At 34.7% G+C, this 27,033-nt stretch overlaps 1 protein-coding gene across 1 annotated transcript in view; it reads right to left on the reverse strand.

The window, feature by feature from the left end:
- Window positions 1-27,033, reverse strand: part of Ankrd42 (ankyrin repeat domain 42) — a 58,901-nt gene that overhangs the window by 28,899 nt on the left and 2,969 nt on the right. The window contains exons 2-6 of the mRNA XM_046439317.2: window positions 20,523-20,686; window positions 18,884-18,991; window positions 12,608-12,727; window positions 11,147-11,282; window positions 141-341 (exon numbers count right to left, since the gene is read on the reverse strand). Of these exons, the coding sequence (XP_046295273.1) occupies window positions 141-341; window positions 11,147-11,282; window positions 12,608-12,727; window positions 18,884-18,991; window positions 20,523-20,686 (729 nt within the window). The remainder of the gene's footprint in view (window positions 1-140; window positions 342-11,146; window positions 11,283-12,607; window positions 12,728-18,883; window positions 18,992-20,522; window positions 20,687-27,033) is intronic.

Raw genomic sequence — 27,033 nt, forward strand, 5'->3', positions numbered from 1 at the left:
ATAGTCTGGATTAATGTTTGAACAATGATATATTACAAATTTTAATGAAACATGTGCCTTATAACTTCTTTTCTTTTCCCATTTGATTCTATTTATTATTACCATTATATTATAATAATATTTTCAGGTTAATTACTTACTTTCTTGATCTCCTAAATCATTTCCTTCATATTTAGCCCCCTGGATAAACTGTAAAATATTGTGTTTAAAAAACCTCTGGGCCAGGTCCAATACATTTTCTCCATTATCATTGAAGGCTTTTAAAGCTTGTGTTCCACTATTCATTCTGCTGAGTAGGAATTTAAAACAATGAAGGTGGCCTTCCATGGCTGCTAAGTGAACTATAAGTAAGAGGAAAAAGAACAATATAATTGTAAAATTGAAATTGAAGTAATTTGAAAAAAAATAAATAATATACAAGCTCTAATCCTCATAAGGAAATGACCATCTCTGCCTCATATGACAGGGACTTTCCCAGAGAAAGGAGAACAGACCTTCTTTCCAGTCTTTATCTCTTTATGCAATCAGCCTTCTCCTCATGAAAAAGCAGTAGACCACCTGGTTGAACAATTACACATATAGACAAGACTTTGTATTACATGCTGTGATATACCCAGAATTTAGAAGAGGGATTTGCATGGAGTAGGTGCTCAATAAATATGTCAAATGATTTTTTTTTAGACATGATTTCACTTTGTTACCCAGGCTGGTCTTAATCTCCTGGGCTTAACTTTTTCTCCTGCCTTGGCCTCATGAATAGCTGGGACTACAGGTGTGTACAATCATCCCAGCTCCAAGTTAATAATTTTTTTGAGAAGGTGGAACACAAGCAGTCTAGTCCCAAGGATGCAGTCTTAATCTCTACATTATACAATTAAAAATATATACTACTGGTTATAAAATAATTAGATATTTAAAGAAACAAAAGTTAGGTTTTTTTAACTGAGACAGCAAAAGACTAATCAAAATAATCAGGCATATTTTGAATAAAACTAACCCCTACCTGCATTACACACAGAAAAGTCAGTTCCAGGTGGACTAGGGATCTAAATATGAAAAGTAAAATAATAAAATTTCTAGAAGATAATATAAACAAATATTTTCATGACCACAGAAGATTTTTTAACAGGATACAGAAAGCACTGGCCATAAAGGAAGAGATTACTAACTAGTTAACATTAAAATTTGGTTTGTGTTCTTCCCTCCTCCCACCCCAGTACTAGGGATTGAACCCAGAGATTGCACTCTACCACTGAGCTATATTCCCAGCCCTTTTTATTTTTTATTTTGAGACAGCGTCTCTCTAAGTTGCCCAGGCTGGCCTCAAATTTATGATCCTCCTACCTCAGCCTCCTGACTCACGGGGATTACAGGCACTTACAATCACACTTGGCCTAAAATTTTAAACTTCTACTCATCAAAAGATACCTTAAAGAGGGCTGGGGATATAGCTAAGTTTGTAGAGTGCTTGCCTTACATGCACAAGGCCCTGGGTTCAATCCCCAGCACCACAAAAAAGAAAAAAAAAAAAGATATCTTAAAGAATAAAAAAGTGATTCAGTCCTTCAATCCACAGTAATACAAAAAGAAAAAATGAAAAGGCAAACCATACAGCAGAAAAGAGTTGCATGAAAAGATACTTGCAACGTATATAGCTGACAAATGGCTTATATCTGTACGGTATAAAGCACTTCTACATTTCAATAAGAAAAAGAAGATGCAACAAAAAATAAGCAAAAGAGTTAAACTAGTATTTCACAAAATAACCGTTAAAAAATGATGTTGCATATTTTTAAAAATTTTTTTGTTGTAGATGGACACCATACCTTTATTTTATTTGTTTTTTTGTTTGTTTGTTTGTTTTGGTTTGGTTTTTTTTTTTTTTTTTTAATGTGGTGCCAGGGATGGAACCCAGTGCTAAGCAAGCGTTCTACCATTGCGCCACAATCCCAGCCCATATTGAATATTTTTAGTCATCAGGAAAACATAAACTAAAGTCACACTGAAAGATTACTATACACCCATCAGAATGACTAAAACTAGGAAAACTAGTAATATCAAGTATTAATGAGAGAATGGAACAACTGAAACTCTTAAACACGTCTAGTGTGGTATGTAAATTGGCACAATTAGTTTGGGAAAGCTAAAGAAGCCAGATATAAAAGAATACCTGTATACTGTTTGATAATATAGAGTTCAAAAAGTAGAAAGTAAAGAAAAAAGGGGGAGGAAGAAGGGAAATATTACTGGATGGTAGTAATATTCTGTTCTTGACCTGAATGACAGTTACAGAGAAGTGTTCATTTTGGAAAATACAATGAGTTGTGCATTTGAATTGGAAACTTTTATAGATGAGTGTTAGTTTAAATTTTTGTTTTTTAAAAAAGTGAGTGAAATAAAAAGTGGGTTTTTTAAATAATTTTTTATTTGTTTTAATTATTTATACATGACAGGAGATCACATTTATGCACTTTGATATATCATACATAGGTGGGATATAATTTCTCATTTTTCTGTGCACATGTTGCAGAATCATATTGGTCATGCAGTCACATATATACATACAGTAATAATGTCTGTTTCATTCTACCATCTTTCCTATCCCCACATCCCCTCCCCTCCACTCCCTTCCCATCACTTCCCTCTACCTAATCTAAGGTAATGCTATTCTTCCCTAGTGTGCCCTACTCCTCCCCCCCACTCTACCCCCCATCCAACCTTATAGTGAATTAGCATCCACATATTAGAGAAAACATTCGGCCTTTGGTTTTGTAAGAAAGCAAATAGGAGATTCAAGATGGCAGGCTAGAAGAAGGCTGGCATTCCTAGACATTGCTTGGCTCGAGATTCAAGCAGCAGGAGTACTGCTTTCTCTGTGAGGTGAGTGAGAGAGAGATTTCAATAAATCTCAAAATTGGATGGTCACAGTGTCTTAGAGATTCAGAAATTTGGGTACATTAAACAAAGAAGAAAGATTATATTGGAAGGGCTGGAGCTGTAGAACAGGCCAAGAATATTTCACCCAGGGGAATTCAAGTCAGTTTTCTTTGCTTTAGCAAAGGGGATCACTTCCCCTTTTGAGTCTGGTGGCTCATGTGACCAGCTAAAGCAGGCTGGAAAACTGAACAGGTGGGAGTTGCATACACTCAGGGACTAAGCCTGGGAAGCCTGGAAAGGCTGTGTTCAAGGGCAGCAGAAGAGGTGAATGATTGGCTCCCTCACCTCATAAGTAGAATCCTAATGAGGCTCTGGAGAGCAATATTCCCAGCAGAGATCAGCAACTTCCAGGGCCTAGGGGTATGTTGATCTAATCTCTCCAGAGCAGACACAAGCCAACAAAGCCCCTGAGGTCTGATTAGAACTAAGCCCCACCTGCTGGAACTCCACATACAGAATTCTGCAGCAACCCCACCCGGGAAGAACATCAATTTGGTCTGTACAGACAAAACTCCAGCTGAGAGTACTTCCCATTCCATCCTACCTCGTACTGGGGAGAAGAGAAGCTGAGAATTATTTGAACCAGCTTCAACCATAGGCCACTCCAACTGGCAGCTTAGTGAGTAACACAAAAAGAAGAAAGGTTTAATAACCCTCAGCCCTTGTTCTTGCACTCAGTACATAACTCAAGAAGAAATGAAAAGACAGTCAGGCATAGATAGTAACCATCTATTCTTATTGACTATTTTGACCACCTCAGTGGAAACAATTCCTTTTTATTATGAATCTTTTTTTCTTTTTGTTTTTGTGCATGCTTTTGCTGTGCTGATTAGTTCATGACATACATGTTTATTTCTTTTTTCAGATTTTTAGCATTTTTTAAATGTTCTTTTTTTCTTTGCCTTGTTATTTTTGTTTTGTTTTGGTACTGGGAATTGATCTTAGGATCACTTAACCACTGAGCCACATATTTTAAATTTTTTAAAATTTGTTATTTTGAGACAGGATCTCACCAAGTCCTCAGGGCTTTGCTAAGTTGCTGAAGCTGGCCTCGAATTTGCAATCCTCCTGCCTCAGTTTTCCAAGCCACTAGATTACAAATATGCACCACTACACCTGGCCTTGCCTTGTTTTTTAAGGGTTAGGGGTTTTGATTAGTAATATTTTGGATTTGTTTTGTATTGTTTTTCATTCGTCTGTTCCTCTTGTTTCTCTTTCTCCTTTTTTCTGCTAACAGCCAAGCCTCTTGTTCTTTCACTCTCCCTTTCCTATGTTACTTCTACTTTTTTTCTCCTCCTTCCTTATAACCATCACAAGCTACATCTTTTCTGCATCTCACTTTTTGAAATTGTAAACTCTTTTCTACCTTCCTATCACATTTTCTTTTCTCTTACTTAACTGTATTCTTACCATCTTTTAGCACTAACTGGCTTATATAACTCCTGTCCCCACCATTAATGCTGTTGCAATGATTATTGCTGTGGATGCCATAGTTGACACTTGTTGTTTGATTTAACACCAAATATAATATATGGTTACTTATTGTTTTTGCTGATGGCAATAACTGACCCAACCATTTCTGGTTTTTGTGGCAATTAACATTGTAGATGCCATAATAGGAATGAAGTATTAGTTTAATGCTGTATATTGTTTGCATAGGTTGTTGCAATTCTTTGTTCCTCCTATGAGATGCTGGGAACCTACAGGGACACTACAATTCACAGGGTAAAACTCTGCTGCTGAACTAAACTCAACCAAAAGACAGATGCACCTCGCTCCATATACAAATTAGTGACAATCTTTAGCTACACTTCAATACAAAGAATGGAAGAGATAAAAACCCAAACTAATGATCAGGCCTGAAGTAAAAATGACTACAGGTGGACACCAACATCTCACCTATGGACATCTATTACTGTAGCCAAAACAGAGAGAAATAACATGATGGCTGTGGATACCTACAAGGGAGTCTCAATCCAGAACACTCTAGGACACTTTGGCAAGTGAAGATTGTGCTCTATCAAGGCCCACACAGAAGAGTGGAGGAGAAACACATTCCAACAGATGCATAAAACCCAATACGTGAAATACAAGTAATATGAAAAAGCAAGCTAACACAATACTTCCTAACATTCATAGTTCACCAGCAAATGACCCCTAAAATATTGAAGTGAATGAAATATCAGCTAAGTAATTCAAAGGAATTATTATAAAAATGATCAATGAATTCTAAAGGAATACAAAAAAAAACAACTGAATGAATTATAGAAGTTTACAGATTATGAATGATAAATTCAAAAAGGAGATAGAAATATTTTTTAAAAAGAACCAAACACAAATCTTAGAAATGAAAGACACAATAAAACAAGTAAAATTTTTACTTGAAAGCTTCTCTAATAGAGTAGACCATACTGAAGACAAAGTCTCAGGGCTAGAAAATAAATTGGCCAGCCTTGAACATTCAGACAGTATTAAAGGGGAAAAAAAAAAAGTAATAATGAACAGAATATACAAGAACTCTGGGATATGAGGAGACTAAGTTTAACAACCACTGGAATTGAAGAGGGCTGTGAGATGTAGGTTAATGGAATGGATAAACTCTTCAGGGAAATAATAACAGAATTTTCCAAACCTTAAGAATAAGATGGATATGATTATCAAGATACCAGAGGCATTCAGGACCCCAAATAGACAAGATCAAAAAAAGAACCTTTCTATGACACATTATAATTAAAATGTCTAACATTCAGAACAAGGATAGGATTTTAAAAGCCTCAAGAGGAAAACATCAGGCCACATTTAGAGGTAAGTGATTCAGAATCACTTCTGATTTCTCATAACAAACTCTGCAAGTCAGGATGTGTTCCAAGGCCTGAAAGAAAATAACTGTCAACCAAGACTACAAGATCCAGCAAGGCTATCATTCAAAAGCAAAGATGAAATAAAAATCTTGCAAAATAAGCAGAAAATATAAGAATTCATGACTGCTGAACCACCATTACAGAACTTACTTAAAGAAATGATGAACATAGAAGAAATAGCACCAAAAAAAATCTCATTTTAAAAACAGATAACCAAATGAGAAAAAGGAACAAATTAAACATGATAAACAAACCAAAATATTAGTAATTAATTAACATCTCTCTATAATAACATTGAATGTAAATGGTCTCTATTCTCTGATTAAAAGACATAGGCTGGCAGAATGGATTAAAGAAATAAGACCCAACTGTATGTTGTTTGTAAAAGACCTATCTAACATGCAAAAACAGCCACAGGCTGAAAGTGAAAGGATAAAAATTGACATATCATGTGAATGGAGTCCAAAAAAGAAGCAGATTTTCTCATATCTGATAAAACAGATTTCACATTAAAGTGAATCACAAAAAACAAGAAGGTTCATATTGGTAAAGACAACAATCCAACAAAAAGATATAAAAGTAATAAATATTTATGACCCAAGCATGGGTTCGATTACATAAAAGAGACGCTATTCAAACTGAAGGCCCAGATAGACACAGTACAATAATACTGAGCAATTTCAACACACCTATCTCACCATTAGATAGGTCATCCAGACAGGAACTTAGTAAAGACTCTTCAGACCTGAAAAATATTATAAATTAAATTGATCTACTAGACATCTATAGAATATTTCATCCACCAACAGCTGAATACACTTTCTTCTCAGTAGCTTATGAATTCTTCTTCAAAAAGATCATAATGCAGGCCACAAAACAACTCTTAGCAAATACAAAAAAAATACCTGATATAATTCCTTGCATCTTATTATATCATAATGAAATGAAATTAGAAATTAATATGACAAAACTCTACAGAAACTATATAAACACATAGAGATTGAACAATACTTTTTTGTACATGAATGGGTGATAAAAGAAATCAAGTGAGAAATTTAAAAATTATTATGAGAATAGTGATACAACATATCAGAACTTCTGGGACACTATGAAGGCAGGTCTAAGGAGAAATTTTATAGTTATGAGTGCCTACATAAGAAAAATCCCAAATAAACAAATTAATAATGCATCTCAAGGCCCTTGAAAAAAAATAATAAACCAATTCCAAAACCAGTAGAAGGAAGGAAATCATTACGATCAGAGTCAAAAATCAATGAACTTGAGAAAAAAAAAATACAAAGGATTAATGACACAAAGAGTGGGTTCTCTGAAAAGACAAACAAGATTGATAAGCCCTTAGCCAAACTAACCAAAATAAAAAGGGAGAAAACTCAAATTAATAAAATTAGAACTAAAAAAGGAAAAATCATCACAGACATCTCAAATCCAGTGGATCATTAGGGACTATTCTGAAAACTTATATTTTAATAAATTGGAAAACCTAGAAGAAATGGGTATATTTCTAAACAAATATGATCTGCCAAAACTGAATCCACAGGACATAGAAAACTTAAACAGACCAATAGCTTGTAATGAGATACAAGCAGTAATAAAAATCCTTCCAACAAAGAAAATCCCAGGACTAGATAAATTCTCAGCTGAATTCTATCAAACCTTTAAAAAATAACTAAACCAATACTTCTCAAATTATTCCATGAAATAGAAAGGTATGGAACAAATCCAGTTCCATTCCATGAAGCCAGTATTACACTCATACCAAAACCATAAAAGGACACATCAAAGAAAGAAAACTACAAATCAATATCCCTGATGAACTTGGATGCAAAAATATTCAATAAAATATTAGCAAATCGTGTTCAATAACATATTAAAAAGATTGCATACCACAACCAAGTTGGATTTATTCCAGAAATGCAAGAATGGTTTAATATATGCAAATTAACAAATGTAATTCATTACATTAACAGAATTAAGGATGAAAATCACTTAATAATCTCAACAGATAAAGAAAAGGCCTTTAACAAAATTTAGCACCCATGGATGATAAAATCACTGAAGAAACTAGGGAGAAAAAGAACCTACCACAACAACATAAAGGCTATGTGTGAAAAACCCAAAGCCAAAATCATGGTAAGCCGGGAAAAACTGAAAGATTCTTGAAAATCTGGGATAAGACAAGGCTATACACTCTCACCACTTCTATCTAATGTGATTCCAGAAATTCTAGCCAGAGCAATTAGAAAAGAGAAAGAAATAAAAGGGATAAAAATAGGAAAGGCAGAAATCAAATTATCACTGTTTATAGATGATATGATCCTATACCTAGAAGATCCAAAAAATTTTACTAAAAGACTATTAGAGCTAATAAACAAATCTGGCAAAGTAGCAGGTTGCAAAATCAACATACAAAAATCAATAGCTTTCCTATATACCAACAACAAATCTGCTGAGAAGGAAACCAGGAAAACAAATTCATTCATAATAGCCTCAAAAAAATACCATAAAATACCTAGGAATAAATCTAATCAAGGAGGTGAAAGACCTCTACAATGAAAACTATAGAACATTTAAGAAAGAAATTGAAGAAAACCTCTGAAGATGGAAAGATCTCCCACATTCATGGATAGACACAATGTAGTTCAAATGGCCATACTACCAAAAGTAATATACAGATTCAATGTAATCCTCATCAAAATACCAATGACATTCTTCACAGAACTAGAAAAAGCAGTTCTATAATGCATTTGGAAGAATAAAAACTCAGAATAGCCAAAGCAATTTTAAGCTAAAAAAGTAATGCTGGAAGCATCACAATTCCTGACTTCATATTATATTGCAGGGCTATAGTAACAAAAACTGTGTGGTAGCAACATAAAAATAGATACGTAGAGCACAGTACAGAATAGAAGAGACAAAGATAAATCCACACATCTGCAGTCATCTGATCCTTGACAAAGATGCCAAAGACACACATTGAAAAAAAAGAGGGCCTTTTAACAAATGATGCTGAGACAACTGGTTAATCATATGTAGAAGAATGAAACTAGACCTGTATCTTTCACCCTGCACAAAAGTCAACTCAAAATGTATCAAGGACCTTTGAATTAGACCAGAAACTATGCAACTCCTAGAAGAAAATGTAGGGTCCAACAGTCCAGCTTTTAAGCACAGGCAGTGACTTTCTCAATAGGACCCCTAAAGCTGAAGAAACAATGCCAAAAGTTAATATAAAGAACAGCATCAAACTAAAAGGCTTCTGTACAGCAAAGAAAACAATTAGGAATGTGAAAAGAGAGCCCACAGAATGGGACAAAATCTTTGCTAGCTACTCTTCTGACAGAGGATTAATATCTAAAATATACAAAGAGCTCATAAAACTTTATGCCAAAAAAATCAAATAACCCCATTAATAAATAGGTAAATAAACTAAACAGAAATGGCCAACAAATACATGAAAATGTTCAATATCATTAGCAATTAGGGAAATGCAAATCAAAACTACACTGAGATTACATCTCACACCAGTCAGAATAATAGTCATCAAGAATACAAATAATAAGAAATGCTGGAAAAGATATGGAGAAAAAGGAACATCTTTACACGTTTGGTGGGACATAAATTAGTACAGCATATAAATTAGTACAACAGCTATGAAAATCAGTATGGAGGCTCCTCAAAAGAGTAGGCATGAAACCACCATATGACCCAGCTATACCACTTCTCGGTATTTATCCTGAAGAATTAAAGTGATCTTACTACAATGATACATGCATAGTCATGCATGTAGCAGCACAATTCACAATTGCCAAACTATGGAACCAACCTAGGTGTCCATCAATGGGTGAATAGATAAAGTAAATGTGTTATATATACAAAATGGAGTTTTACTCAGCCATGGAAAAAAATGGCATTTGCAGGAAAATGGTTGGAACTAGAGACCATCATGTTAATCAAAATAAGTCAGACTCAGAAGGTTAAGGGTTGTAATGTTTTCTCTCATATGCGGAAGCGAGAGAGAAAAGGGAAAACAAAGGTGGGGTAGTTCTAAAAATCAAAGAGACATCAGTAGAAGAAAGGCATCAAGGGGTCAGAGATGGGAAAGAAGAGGGGAAGTGCTCAAGAGTGACATTGGCCAAATTATATTGTTATATTGGGTGCATATGTGAATATGTAACAACAAATTCCATCAATATGTACAACTATAATGCACCAATAAAAATGTGGAAACAAAGAGCAAATGAATACATGAAATTCTTTATTAATAAAAAGTAAAGTGTTTTTCTCTTAAGAAACATAAATAAAAAGAACAAAATAAAATCACTTTCAGATATGCACAAAAAGAGTGCATTCATACTAAATGAACACTAAAGGATGTTCTTTTGATGGCCATGGGTGTAGCTCAGTGGTAGAGCGCATGCTTACTGTACACAAACTTAATCACCAGCAACTTACCCTCAGCCAAAAAAAAAAAAAACAGATGTTCTTTAGAAAGAAGCAAAAGGATTTCAGATAGTAATGTAAAGGCATAGATGAGGCCAGGAGATATATAGGAGCCAATTTATAAAGGTCTAATATGACAAAGTAATCAAGGTTCTACAGGGATACCAAGAGGTTCTAAACAGCAAAGTAATTTGATCAGACGTATTTATATTATTCTGCCTAGCCTTCCCCTTCATGTGTTTGCTTCTTAAGATTTCTTTAGGATGTAATTCATGTATCGTTTTCATTGTAATATCAGTGTGATATTGCTACAGTACTCCTTAAAGAAAACAGTGCTTAGAACCTAGGTCTAAACTGGCCAGTATATTGCAGTTGTATATATACAACTGCATTAGCAAGTTAATTTAAGTACACTTGTGTCCTCTATTTATATCATTTAAAACGTCAAAGGGTTGCCTATATAGGCTAGGGTTGTAGCTCAATGATAGAGCACCTGCCAAGCATGTTTGAAGCACTGGGTTCGATTCTCAGCACCACATACAGTAAATAAAATAAAGGACCATCAACAACTAAAAATATTTTTAAAAAAATATTGTCTATGGGGCAAAGAGGTATGAAATTAAAAGATAAGAATACTAGACAGTAGATGAAAGAAAAAGCTGCTGGGAAGAATGAATCCATGCTTAATTTTGCCAATTTCTCTTTTGCTAATATGGTTCAAAAAATCAGTAACATGAGGGGTGCATAACATAGGTGAGACATCAAATTAAAAAATGTTCACATTAACATATTTACTATTTTAAATTATTACAGTTTAAATTTCTTAAATATGCTCAAACATTTAAGAGTATATTAACAAAAATAAAATATTTGCTTTTGTAGAATACCTGGAAGGTTTCCATTGTGGTCCACAGTTTCTATGCCACATCCCCATTTGACAAGAAGTTGCAAACAGCCAAGCCGCCCATGGAAAGCTGCATAATGTACAGGTCTCCATTCTCTCTTATCCGTCACACTAGGATCCTACAGGTAACATTCACAAGGACTCAAGTTTCTTTCCATTTTGTAGGAAAAACACTAAGCCTAGCAGCTTAATTCTGCAAATGACAACTGGAGGCTGTTCATAAAACTATCAGGTCAGCACTGAATATAACAGAAAATTTTACTGCAACCATTGATTTGAACACATGAGCTCATAAGATATTAATGAAGTTTTTATAAAATAGCCTTTTTAAAAGAATATAACAAGTCAAATAATAGTTTTTATAAAGGAACTTAACTACAAATTCCTGACCAATAAAATGAAAAGGATGAAATAATAATAATAATGTCTTAGAAAGAATAATAAATAAATACAAAATTTTAAAACTTCTTAATCATTGTTACTCTGTGATATAGGTAACCTCACACAATACTCTGATATTGTGGGGCAGCTGGACCCACTCATTTCATTTATACTCCTGACATTTCCACTTAGATAGCTTCCTTCTGACAGAGACTCCACATGTCATCCTGAAACTGTTACCACTAAACATATTTATACTTTGATTTCAGAACTAAATTTGGAGTTGGTCAACCTGTATTTCAGTCCTGAATCTGGCTCTACTTATTTATACTTTGCTATTTTGAATAAAACTTAATCCTTTCAGTTTCAGATACATTTTCCACAACCTGTAGATTATCAAGTTTATTCAATAGGACTTTAAAGGAATTAAACAAAAATAAATAAAATATTTTCACAAAAGAAAAAATAAAAAGATGGGTTTAAATGATCAAATCATATCAAGACACTTTTTCTTTAACTACAGAAACACCAACTCTTACCATAATGTCTTCGATACAGGTAGTCCTTTTCTTATAGCTATTTTTATGACCAATGGGTAATATTAAAAATAAATATTTCCATAAATAAAATTTCTGGAGAAATAAATCACTTTCTAAATCTATGTATGAAAGAGTTTCAAAAGAAGGACAGAGAGAGGGAAAGAGGGAGGAAAGGAAAGAAATAAACACATAGAAACATTCAGAAATTATAAAGACTTATAATTCCCTGGTTAACTTTCATTTAAAAGCTTTAGAATCTTCCTAATGAAAGTCCAATCTGGCATGAAAAACTGCTGTAATACTTTGTACTACACTTAACTGTTATTTGGGAAGTGGGAGGAGGGGTACTGTGAGATTAGTCTGAATTATTGCTCCCATGTTTACAGATGAAAAAGTTAAAAAAAATAGTTAAATTACCTCCCCAAAGTAAAGTAAGGGATTTTAAAAGTTAGGAAGAGATAAATGGACTAGCAAATGTTATTCCACCTATGGTTACACACTATCATATTAACGGAGTCCCTTACCACTCCACTTCGGAGCATGATTTGTAAAGTGAAAGAATGTCCATGAGTTGCAGCAAGATGTAAAGGAGTGCATCCATAATCATCTTGAGCTGTCAGATTTGCTCCATTTATTACAAGAGCCTAAAAATAGAGAAATGGAAATGAGTTTACAAGTGTACAAAAGTCAAATCATGCATGTAGGTACAGATTAAAAATAAGCAATTTATTAACCTATAGATAAATTATTATACATGTCTTTATATGTATGCGACAGGCAAACTGTGAGATACTCTTAGCTAATACTAAGAAAATGCTTGAGATTTTTTAACACTGCCGAGGAGACATTTATAATACTGGAATTTATATTCTGATTTGAGCATGCACAAATTTCATGAACAGATTAATTACCACTAAGTTAAATATTTTAATGATAAGCTAATAAAACTTAACACTTGTATAATTTCAAAAGTAGAATCATTCATTACTTGCCTTTAAACTCAATCAAAGGATTTAATTACTAAAGTAACTACTTCTGTACTCCAGATCAAGCTTCTAAGGAAGTTTCATCTGAATTTGCAACTGGCCCAGTTTTCTGTATACGGGTTGCATCATATACACAGCACACCCCTCTATGTAATATAGAGTAATTGTTTTAAAATAATTATTAGTCCCAATCAAAATCCCAGCAACTTATTTTATGGATATCAACAGATTTTAAAGTTTTTATAAAGAGGCAAAATACCCAGAACAGTCAACATAATATTGAAGGAGAAAAACAGACAACCCAAAAGTAGACCCATATGAACATACTCAACTCACTTTTAACAAAGGAGTAAAAGTAATACAATGGAGAAAAGATTGCCTTTTTAACAAATGTTATTGGAACATTAGACATTATTTTAGTCAGCTTTTGGATAGCTATAACCAAAAGATCTGACAAGAATAACTTAAAGGAGAAAAAAATTATTTTAGTTCATGGTTTCAGTTCATGGTTGACCTACTCCACAGCTCTGGGCCTAAGATAAAGCAGAACATCATGGCAGAAGTATGTAGCGGAGGAAAACAGCTCAGGACATGGCAACGAGGAAACAGAGAACTCTGCACAGTAGGGACAAAATATAAATCCCAAAGTCAGCCCCCAATGACCTACTTCCTACAATCTACCTGCCTACAGTTACCACCTGGTTAATCCATTAGTGGATTAATCCACTGATTAGGTTTTAAAAAAAAAAAAAACTCTCATAATCACTTCACCTGAACATTGTTGCATTGTTTCACGTACGAGCTTTTAGCGCACACCTCATATCTTAACAATAACAGACGTCCACACGCAAAATCAATGAATATAGACACAGACAATATGCCCCACAAAAAGATTAACTCAAAGCCAGGCACAGTGACACATGCCTGTATTCCCTAAGACTGGGAAGGCTGAGACAGAAGAACTGAAAGTTCCAGCCAGCCTCAGCAACATAGTAAGACCCTCAACAACTTAGTGAGACCCTATCTCAAGATAAAAAATAAAAAAGACAGGGATGTACCTCAGTGGTAAAGTTACTTAAACTTCAACAATAAGAAAATAATCCAATTTAAAAATGGACTAGGGCTGGGGATGTAGTTCAATGGTGAAGCTTGTGCTTAACACATAAATGGCCCTGGGTTCAATCCCTAGAACTAAAAAAAAAAAAAAGCACAGAAAACCTGAACATTCCGAAGAAGATATACAGGTGGCTAATAAGCATATGTAAAAATACTCCACATCAAATATACAGAAATGCAAATTAAAACAAGATACTACTACCTACCTATGAGAATGACCAAAATTCAGAACACTGAAAACATCAAATGTTAGCATTTACTGCAGATAGCAAATGCAAAATGGTACAGCCACCGTGCACATAGCAGTTTCTTACAAAACTAAACAGTCTTATCATAGTCCAGCAATCACACTAGTTGGTATTTACCCAAAAGAATTAAAAACTTTCATCTACACAAAAACCTGAACATGGATCTTTATAGCAGTTTTAATCATAATTGCCAAAACTTTGAAAAAACCAACATGCCCTTCAGTAAATAGATAGATGGTGGTATATCCAGACAATCGGAATGTTACTCAGTGCTAAAATGAAAGGAACTATCAAATGATGAAAAGACATGGAGGAAACCTAAATGCATATTATCAAGTCAATGAAGGCAGTCTGGAAAGGTTACATACCATTTGATTCTAACTATATGCTATTTTGAAAAAAGCAAAACCATGTAGGTCATAAAAAGACTCATGGTTGCTAGGGGTTAGGGGGAAGGGAAGGACAAATAGGTGCAGCATAGAGGCTTTTTAGGGTAGTGAAACTATTCTGAATGATACCATAATAGTGGATAAATGTCATTATACATTTATCCAAACACAAAATGTAAAATACAAAGAATGAACCCATGAACTTTGGGTGGTTATGAAATATCACTATTTATTCATCAACTGTGAAATCAATTAATCAATAAGAAATTTTGTACCTTCTGCTCAATTTTGCTGAACGTAATACTGCTTTAAAAATTGTTTTTTTGTTAAACAACTATTAGTTAATTTCTTTTTCCTTGGAGGTTAAAAATTGAATCCTGGTGTATGTTAATCCTTGTGTATGCTAAGCATGCACTTCACCACTGAGTTATACCCCCAGTCACCAGTTAATATGTTTTTAGTTCTTTTCTTCCTCAGCCTTTTTATTTTTTTAAACCAGTCCACATTTCCCAGTATCTCAGCAAAGGATTACTCAATCATAATTCCTATCAAGGGTTTTAGAAAAAAATAATTTCATGATTTTGTCTGATTCCCATTAACAGTCAATAATAATAAATGATATAGTGAGTGCTTACTGTATTTTAGTATTCATGAAGAATATGAAGACTTATCAACTTAGGGAGTTAGGACATATGTAGAAACAAAGATAATCAACTATACAAAAAAAACACTCCTTGATAAGAACAACTACATGATGTAGTATCACAAAGCACCACAAAGGCTCTGAGAAGGAATTGATCATTTTGAGGAAGAGAAGGATAATGAAGGCGTAAGGAGTGACTTGATCTAATGCTTGGAGAAAGGAAAACATCCTTTGATCCTAATGTCTCAGAAGTTATTTTGCGTTTTTTCTTTCACTGCCCATTTATCAAATTAATACCTCAATGTCTCAACTTCAAATCCCTCTCCAAACAGGGTGCCATTCCTACTCTTGCATAGAAATATAACCAACTTCCCCCCTATAATGAGTTCAATGGCATTTCTTTAACTTTACACCCTTGCTTTCTCCTGTAACTGATATTCTGCTTAATTTCTTTTAAAAAAAAAAATATTTTTTAGTTGTTGATGGACTTCATTTTATTCATTTATTTATATGTGCTGAGAATCAAACCTAGTGCCTCACATATGTGAGGCAAGTGGTCTACCACTGAGCCATAACCCCAGCCCAACATTCTGCCTAACTTTAAAATAAACTACTTCCTTCACTTCCACAGCCCTAATTCATCCTGGCTTTCCTATCTTTATGATCTTTAATCTCTGAGGTCTTTATTCATGTCTCTTTTCTCCCATGCCTACACAGTAACATTTGTCAACACTCAACATTCTGTAACACTCTAAACTCTTCTCTATTATTCCTGAAGTCTTCTCTTCAGCACCCTAACTGCCTAGACATTCTCTACCTATGTAAACAATCTATAGATACCTTAAAATCAACATGTGATCAAACTGAACTCAACATCTTATCTGCCTTTCAGATTTCCCTAATCACTGTGTCACAATTACCTGTCATTTGGACTTAAAACTTAAATCCTCACTATACTCTGTTGATGCCTGCTTTGCAAGATGTCTGACTTATTTTCTTCTTTTTTTTTTTTCCCCTCCACCACCACCTAATTTCATTCTCTTTAGTTAGTAACTAGAGCAAAAATACTTAAGCCAGGTGCAGTGGTGCACACCTGTAATCCCAGAAGCTCGGAAGGCTGAGACAAGAGGATCATGAGCTCAAAGCCAGTCTCAGCAGAAGCAAGGCACTAAGCAACTCAGTGAAACCCTGTCTCTAAATAAAATACAAAATAGGGCTGGGGATGTGGCTCAGTGGTCGAGTGCCTCTGAGTTCAATCCCCAGAACCACAAATAAATATTTAAAGTTGGGCATGGTGGCATACACCTATAATCCCAGGGGTTTAGGAGGCTAAGAGTGTGTGTGTGTGTGTGTGTGTAGTTTCTTGCCTTTGAATTCTTCATCCCTGGTAAAACCAGACATATTTTGCTAATTTTCTAAATGCTGATTTATTACCTTATTCTCCTATTAATGCCCAAATATTAAATATATCTGTGTGTGTATGTGTAAATATATATATATATATATACACACACACATATATATGTGTGTATGCATATGCAGATATACATATATACATCAATGTGTATAAATAATAGTGTGTGTTCATAACAGTTCACCTCACAAACCACCCATACTCAGTCAACTCACAGAATACATCTCAATTTTCCAATTCAGACCCTCACACTAGAGATACAATATAGGGGTTAACAGGACAAATCTAAGTTCAAATCACAGCTCTGCCTCTTGCTTAGGTAACATACTTAACACTGAATCTGTTAATTATAGACTATTAATCATAGTCTATAAAAAAAGGAAACTCATAGAATAGTTTTGTTAAATGGAATGATGCATTCGGAGTTAACATTAATCTTTGTTGAGAGCCACAGCCAAAGGGGCCCCAGCAAACTTCCAGCTGCCAGCAAACTTCCAGCTGCTGGCTGATGATTGGCTCACAGCGGCCCCAGCAACATCTAGCTGATTGGCTCCTCGGCCCCAGCAACATCTAGCTGATTGGCTCCTCTGCGGTGATGCTCATTGGGCTGTTTCCCTGCCCTTTCAGACCACGGAGCTGCTCATTGGGGGACTTTTTTGGCTCCACCCACGTGACCCAGCCAATCGGCCTCAAGAGCAGGAGGATTGTGGGAGGTGGGGAGAAGCTTGTGTGGGAGAGAGAGGCTTGGGGAAAGCCGGTGGTGGCAGTTGAGGCTCTGAGGGTTTTTCCTGAGAGGCTGTTTTGTTTGGCGTGTGTGGTTCTAAAAATAAAGTTAGTTTCTTTTGACAAGTGGCTCCTGATTGTGCCCAGCCAGACTGCGGCAAATCTTCAATAAATAATCATTTTTCACTTGCTCCTAATAGAGTCCCTGCCTACAATGCTTTGTTACTATTCACCTCTTTAAAATCAACCTATTTTTTTTTTTTTTTTATTGAATCAAGGGGCTTGCACTTGCTTGGCAATCACACTGCCACTAAGCTACATGCCCCATCCTAAGATCAACCTATTCTTTTTGGCTTAGCTGACATTTTATTTCTTCAGTTTATAATTCCTCTACCTTCTCCTAAATCATACAATTCTTCTCATCTATACTTTTCATCAGAACTTTAATCACAGACTTTGTTTTGTAATTTAATGAGTAGAGCTCTTGTCACTTCAAAGATAATCTCAGTAGTCTTATAGGAAGGAAATATTTTTATATGACTCTATAAAATACCAGTCTATTTTAGTACATTAATCAAATCTAGCTTCTCTAATAAACTAGATTCTACCACATACTAAGGAGTTACCCTAGCCATGAAATACATTAGTAAAGATTCAAGCATGGCAAGTATTTTAGTCTGTTCAGGCTACTATAAGAAAATACTTTAAACTGGGTAATTTATAAACACAGAATTTATTGTACACAGTTCTGAGTGCTAGGAAGACCCAGATTAAGATGTTAGCAGATTGTGTGTCTGGTTAGGGACTTTTCCACATAAACAGCAACTTTTATTTTTACCTAGCTCTATAAGGGTATTTTCTATAAGGGTACTAACCCCATTTATGAGGCCAGATCCTTCATAATCTAATAACCTCCCAAAGGTTCCACTTCCTAATACCATGACCTTGAGGGTTAAGATTTCAACATATTTATTTGGGGGGCGGGCACATTCATACTACAGCAGCAAACTTAAGGAGATAATCTTGGCACAACTATAACATCACTTGAAACAACCCAAGCGGCCAAATATTTTAGAGATAAAGGATCTCTAGTCACATATCATTTGTTTAAGCGAATAGTTGGTATCAAAATATCTGAGTTATGGAATCCACTGTTTTTGTTTAGAATATATAACTATATTTATTAGATAAAATATTTAGAATAATAGCAATAGCCCAACAGAACTATGCTAAAGTAATTAAACTCACTGAATTTTTAAAAAGTAACCAGAATATTAATACCTGCATACAAGCATCTTGACCTCTAATTGCTGCTATGTGAGCTGCTGTCCAGCCTCTTGTGGTTACTTGTGTGATATCAGCTCCATGCCACAGCAGCCAATGAAGACACTAATTAGGAAAACAATCATGTAACAAGTGATAAGGAGGATGTTTTTAGCATTTTGATAACTCCAGTTTTGATGAAATTAGGAGAAATCTATAACCCAAACCTCAAATGATGAAAATGGTGCCAACAGTACAGATCAAACAGGGATATGGGAGGATACAATGAGGAGAACACCCACCCGGGGTCACACGTCACATGAGAGACATACTTCTCAAATGTGAGAGGAATCCACCAACAGGCCAAAGTGAAATTGCTTGTTTACTTCAACTGAGACATACAAACTGATACAGAGTCTCTGAACCCGATTTGATTACATGAAGTAGATAAGTCCAAACAAAAAAGAAACTACAAATAATAGTGATAGTTGTGAAAGCAGTCTATGTGCGTATGTCAGGGATAAAAAAGAAAAACAGCAGTGTGAATAGACATATTGTGGCCTACAGGCTGAGAAAATGTAGTAGGTAAATACTGCCCCCCACCACACACATACAACATTGAATCAAAAGAAAAATTCTAGTTGGCCTTGTACACAGTTTAATAAAAAGAGGGCTGGGGATGTGACTCAAGCAGTAGCGCGCTTGCCTGGCATGCGCGGGGTGCTGGGTTCGATCCTCAGCACCACATAAAAAAAAATTTTAAAAAAATAAAGATGTTGTGTCCACCGAAAACTAAAACTAAATATTTAAAAAAAATCTCTCTAAAAAGAAAAATAAAAAGATTTACATAAAAATGTTCACAAAGCATTGTTTGTACAAGCTAGAAATTGAAACCAACTAAATATCTATCAATAGAAGTATGAATAAATTCTGATGAAATGAAGGAGAATACATGTATATAACTACATGGTTAAAACTCAAAAACATATTGTTGAACAAACAAAATAAACTAAATAATTATACACATAACATGATGTCATTTATATAAAGAACTAATAAACACCAAAATCTGTATAACATTTATCTCTGGAATTGGAAGGAATTACAACTGAGAAGAGTGCTCAGGGACTTTAAATATATCCACAATATTCTACCTCTTTTCTAAAAATCTGAATTAATTACATGAAAAAATGTTTTGATGGGTATTCATGATATTATCTTCTATAAGTTATGCTCTATGCTTACCTTTGGAATCCAAAGCCCAAACTAGCCCAAGTGGCAAGATCTCACAGAAAGGCCCACATTAAAGTGCCCCATTTAAGCCAGAATAACCACCAGCATCTGAGTGAACAAGCCTTCAAAAAAGTCTAGCCCCAGACATAAATCTTTCAGCTAAAGTCACAGATGTAATACAAAAGAGAAAAACTGTCACTGGAATCCATATTCTTGGTCACTGATGAGTATGAACAGTTATTTTATGACCCTAAGTTTTGGGATAATTTGTTATAAAGTCCTAGTACAGTAGAATATCCAAATGTTAGACTGAATTGAAAGGAAAATTATTTGTAGTGCCTAGCATAAGGTCTCATCCTGGTCTGCTAAATTTACAAAACTGCTATAGGTGTAAACTTACCTTATAATATGCATAGCTTCTTACCTCCAAGCTTCCAGAATGTGCTGCCCAATGCAAAGGGGTAAATTTATGGAGAACATCAACTTCATTAATGTTGGCTCCACGTTCCACTATTTCTGAAAGCTGCTTTACGTCTCCAGCTCGTACTGCATCATGAATGCTACCAAAATGTACCTTCTTCCTGGCACCTATTAAAAAATCAAATTGGTTGAGACTTATTACAGAACTATGAATCATTTCATAGTTTTTTTTTTGCAGTAAATTTGTAAAAATTTACAGCAAAGATGTTTATTATTAACATTTTCATTAGACTTCTGGCTTTAGCTCTGACATGAAAAGACCATGAAGGTTGACACTCATATTCTTAAAGGAAAAAAACTGAATACACTGAAAATAAACAACTTTCCTTGTGTCCATAAGAAAGCTGAGGCCTCAGGGAAAACTGCTATTATAAATCTGGGGAGAAAGTTAAATACAGAGAAATACAGTCGAGTTCAACTTACTTAGAACATAAGGTGCTAGAGACATAAACTGCAGAAGCACTTGAACAGTAATTCTGATGACTTGCCCAGGCTGAATATGACTATCCTAAATGTGGGAAACTTGCAGGGACTTAGGAAGTCTTGGGAAACCCCTACACTTTCATATATTTTACCTTCAGAAGCAACATGAGGATACTACTACGAGAAGCGAAGAACAATCTCCTCACATCTTTGATATGGGGGAAGGGAACATGACCATTTTGAAATATGCTCAGTGTTTTCTTTAAAACAAAAAATAGATTCCCTGGGCTGGGAATGTAGCTCAGAAGTAGAGCACTTGCCTAGTATAGGTAAGGTCCTGGTCCAATCCCTGATACTGTAAGGGGGGGAAAAAGACCTACTTTCCAGTGAAGAAAAGTTTACCAGAGCCTTATCTCACATATGGATATATTTTATCAATATGTTTTTCTTTCTAATTTATTTGTCTTATAATAAGAAAGAAATGGCTGGTCACAATTTTTACTGCATACACTCTAGTGGTTTATATTCTATAATTCAACCTATTAAACATCAAGAGTGCATTGTCAGGCTTACTGTTCTGCGAAATATTTAATGTGCATTGTGAACCAGAGGCAATAAAAATTATCTAAGTATGAAGAGACAGTTACTGAAGGAGCAAGAAGGAGTACATAGTTCAATGCAAGCATTCCCTAAGCAAAACTAACCCAAAAAAATTATTGAAAAGTTACTCTGAAAACAACTAATCTAAACTAACTTGTATTGACATATTTATAATCAGAATATTAATTTCTTCTAATTACTTTTGATAGGGTCTCATTATGTTGTACAAGCTGATTCATCAATCCTCCTATCTCAGTCTCTCAAGTGGCTGGTACTACAGACACATGCCACCATATCCAGTAGAATGTTAATTTGGTAAGGCTAGAATCTTATCTTGTACTAGAATCACATCTTATACTAACTCTTGGCAAAACAGTATAAATGTACTCAAAATCCTTCTGAGTATCTATCTCGTACCAAGCATTACAAAAACAAGATGGAAAATAGACATGGATTAAATACATTTTCTTTAAACCAGTACAGCAAGACCAACAAATGGTGTTCTACCCACTCTACTCCCATTTTGTACAAGGATACTATCCTGATCATTTCAAGCCCTGATTCCAAACTGCTACTCGTTGGCTACTGCTAGTCTATAGAACAAAGTCCAAAATCTGTGCTCTTCCATAATTTGGACCCATAAGATTTTATGGAATTTTTATCACCACATTCCTTTCCAAATTCACTCATTAATTCATACACCATTCACTCAGAATTAATGTAACCATAAAATAAAAGATGGAAGACATAAATTCACAGATTAGTAGAGAAGAAATAAACACAATTTAGAAAATAACATGGTAGGGCCGGGCATGGTAGTACACACCTGTAAGTAATCCCAGCAGTTTGGGAGGCTGAGACAAGAGAATCGCGGGTTCAAAGCCAGCCTCAGCAATGGCAAAATGCTAAGCAACTCAGTGAGACCCTGTCTCTAGATAAATATAAAATAGGGCTGGAGTGTGGCTCAGTGGTCGAGTACCTCTGAGTTCAATCCCCGGTGCCAAAAAAAAAAAACATAACATAAGAGCAATGACCAAAATATTTACAGGAACGTATGTAACCACAGATAACTTCCAACTCAGCTAGAACAGGAGGGCAAGGGAATAGAAAAAGATTCCCAGAGAAGGTAAAATCTTAGATGAAACTTCAAGAATTATCAGGAGTTTACCAAGTAAGGTGGGAGCAGTGGAGTTTATCAAGTAAGGTTGGGAGCAGTGAAAGGCATCCTAGACAAAATGAACATTAGGATATGGTCTAAATTTTAAAAATAAGGAAAAAAAGTCCTATTGCTGAAGCATAAAGTAGAAGAGGCTTGAACAAGACAAGAGATAGACTATGGTAGAAGTTGTGAAAATACAAATAACAAAAAAAAAAAAAAAACCTTCCCCTTGAGCATACAGTGGAGAATCATTGAGGATTAACTGATTGATTGATTGATTGATTGATTGACTAATACATGAGATTGAACCCAGAGGAGCTTCACCACATCCCCAGATCTTTTTTTATTTTTTATTTTGAGACAGGGTCTCGCTAAGTTTCTTAGGGCCTCACTAAGTTGCTGGAACTGGCTTTGAACTTGCAATGCTCTTGCCTTAGCCTCCCAAAATGCTGGGATTACAGGAATGCGCCACCATGCCTGACTCACTGGGGAATTTTAAACAGAAGAATTATAATGATCATATATTAGGCCATGAAACAAGTTTTTAAAATTCAAAAAAAATTGAAATCATGTCCTATACCTGATCACAATGAAATGAAACTAAAACTCAACAGCAAGAGAAACTTTACAAATTCTATAAATACATAAAGACTGAATAACATGCTCTTGAATGAACAGTAGGTCATTGAAAAAGTCAGAAGGAAATTTTAAAAATTCCTTGAAACAAATGAAAATGAAATAAAACACACCCAAATCTGTGGAATACAGAAAAAGCAATACTGAAAGTTTATGGCATCAAGTGCCTACATCAAAAGAATAGGAACATTTCAAATAAAAAACCTAATGGTACATCTCATTGTCTTAGAAAAACAAGAACAAACCAAACCCCAAATTAGTAGAAGGGAAGAAATAATAAATAAATAAAGGAAAAGGAGTCTAAAAGAACAATACAAAGGATCAAGGAAACAAGGAGTTGTTTCTTGAAAAGATAAAATCCACAAACCTTTTAGCTAGATTATACAAGAGAGAAAAAAAAGAGCTAAATAAATAAAATTAGATCTGAAAAAGGAGACGTTACACCTGCTACCATAGAAATGCAAAGGATCACTAGGGATAATTTTTTAAAACTCTATGCTGACAAATTGGTAAATCTAAAAGAAATGGACAAATCACTGGACACACATGAACTAGTAAACTGAACCAAGAGAATATAAAAATCATGACTAGACCAATTAACAAAGAATAAGACTGAATTACTAAAAAAAGTCTCCCAACAAAGGAAAGCCCAGGACCAGATGGCTTCACTGCTAAATTTTACCAAACTTTTAAAGAACTAACACCAATCCTTCTCAAACCATTCCATATATTTGAAAGGGAAGGAATCCTTCCACACTCATTCTATAAGGCTAGCATAACCCTGTTTCCAAAACCTGACAAAAACACAACAAAAAAAGAGACCAATATCTCTGATAAACATAAATGCATAAGTCATCAACAAAATATTAGCAAATAAAATTTAATAGCACATCAAAAAGATCATATATCATATCACATCAGTTTCATTTCAGGGATACAAGTATGATTCAACATAAACAAATCAAGGTCTGGGGATATAGCATAGCAGTGTAGCAAAAATAAATAAATAAATAAACTCAACATATGCAGATCAACAAATGTAATACAAATAAGATGAAGGATAAAAGTAATAAAAATCAGCTGGGTATATATACCTTACTCCCAGCTATCTGGGAAGCTGACAGAAGGATCACTTGAGCCCAGGAGTTCAAGATTAGCTAAGGTGACATAGTAATAATACCCTACAAAAGAAAAATTTTTTCCTAATTAAAAAAATAATTCATATTATCATCTCAAGAGTCAGAAAAAAGTATTTGATAAAATTCAACATTCCTTTATGATAAAATTCCTGAAAAAAATAGATATAGAAGCATCATACCTCAACATAATAAAGGCTATATATGACAAACTCATAGCCAACCTCATACTGAATAGGGAAAAATGGAAAGCATTTCTGCCACAGTCCGGCTGCACCAAAATAACAGGGGGGGGGGGGGAGTGATGAACAACTTGTGTAGATTGATACAGCAGGAGTGGGAGCCGTTTATTGTAGGACAGGAGTGATATTTATACATTCCACACAGCTTATCTTAATTAGCATAAACTAGATACAGCAGTCAACCAATAAGGAATCTCCACACTTAATGGCTTGCTGGCTCCACCTCACAAACCACTCCCTCTGGCATTTTGCCAGGCGCCATCCAGACTTGTTTACAGACTCTAACACATTTCCTCTGAGATTATGAACTACGGTGGACACATTGGTGCACACCTGTAAAACCAGTTATTCAGGAGGCTCAAGCAGGAGAAGTTCAAGTTCAAAGCCAACCTCAGCAACTTTTAAAGACACTATCCCAAAATAAAAATAAAAGGGCTGGGAATGTGGCTTCAGTGGTAGAGTGCCCCCTGGATTCAATAACAAGCACCATGAAAAAAAAACAGTCAAGAACAAGACAAGGGTGTCCATTCTCACTGCTCTAAAGTACCAGAAGTTTTAGTTGTAGCAACTGGGCAAGAAAAATAAAAGGTGTACAAATAGGAAAGGAGGAAGTCAAATTTGCAGATGATATGATTCTAAACAGAAAAACCTAAAGACTCCACCAAAAGACTATTAGAAACTAACAAATGAATTCAATAAAATAGCAGAATACAAAATCAAAAATCAGAAATGGGTAGTTTTTCTCTATCAATTATGAATTTGCTGACAAACCATAAAAGTAACCCCATTTGCAATAGCCACAAAAACTATTTTAAAAAACCTAGGGATAAACTTAACTAAGAAGTTTCAATGAAAATTCCAAGCACTAATAAAAGAAATTAAAGACGACATTAAAAGATGGAAAGATCTCCATGTTCATTGATTTAAAGAATTAATAACATTAATATGTTCATACTGTTGGCTGGGGTTGTGGCTCAGTGGTAGAGCACTTCCCTCGCACATGTGGGGCACTGGATTCCATCCTCAGCACCACATAGAAATAAATAAACAAAATAAAGGTGTTGTGGCCATCTACAACTCAAAAAAAATATTTAAAAAAATGTTCATCTCTCCAAAGAGATTTAAAGATTCAATGCAATCCCTTTCAAAATACTAATGGCATTCTTTACAGAACTAGGAAAAACAATCCTAAAATTCATATGGAAGTACAAAAGATCCCAAGTGGCCAAAACAACCTGATTTCAAGACACACTACAGAGCCACAGTAATCAAATCAGCAGTATAACAGCATAAAAATAGACATATAAACCAATGGAACAGAACAGAGAGCCCAATGTTTTAACAAAAAGTGTTGGGAAAACTCGATATCTGCATGCAAAAGATTGAAACTTAACTCCTCCTGCCCTGTACAAAAATCAACTCAAAAACAAATCAAAAACCTTAAGGAAAGCCCTGAAATTCTAAAACTACCAGAGGAAAACATAGGAGAAATACTTCAAGATACTGGTACTTAACAATGGTACAGGAAATGAGTTTCTGGACAGGACTCCAAAAGCACAGGCAACAAAAGCAAAATATGACAAATGGGATAACATCAATCTAAAAAGTATCGACACAGCAAAGGAAACAATCAACATAGTAAAGAAAGAAAATATTTGCCAGCTATTCATCTGACAGAAGATGAATAATTCCAGAATATATAAGAACTCAAAAAAACTTAACAATAAAAAACAAGTAATATAATTTTTAAATGAGCAAATGAACTGAATAGACATTTCTCAAAAAAAGAAGTACAAATGGCCAATAAACATGAAAAAAATCTCAATATCATTAGCCATTAAGGAAATGCAAAACCAGATTATAATGGGGTCCATCTTACCCCAGTTAGAATGAATATTACCAAAACAAACAAAAAACACTGGCAAGAATGTAGAAAAAAAAGGAATGCTTATAAACTATTGGTAGGAAAATTAATTAGTACAGTCACTATATAAAACAATATGGAGATTCCTCAAAAAACTAAAAATGAAACTATCATATAATCCAGCTTTACCATTCCTGGGTATATACCTGAAGTCATCATAACAAAAAGAGATACCTACACAGGACTAGGGTTGTGGCTCAGTGGTAGAGCACTCACCTAGCACTTATAAGGACTGGGTTCAATTCTTAGTGCCACATAAAAATAAAATAAAGGTATAAAAAAGAAGGTGTTTTTTAAAAAGAGAGAGATACCAACATACCCATGTTTACTGATGC

This window comes from Marmota monax, unplaced genomic scaffold, assembly GCF_021218885.2.
Source record: "Marmota monax isolate L192 unplaced genomic scaffold, Marmota_monax_Labrador192_F-V1.1 WCK01_AAM20220418_F8-fsc00096, whole genome shotgun sequence".
Taxonomy (NCBI): Eukaryota; Metazoa; Chordata; class Mammalia; order Rodentia; family Sciuridae; genus Marmota; species Marmota monax.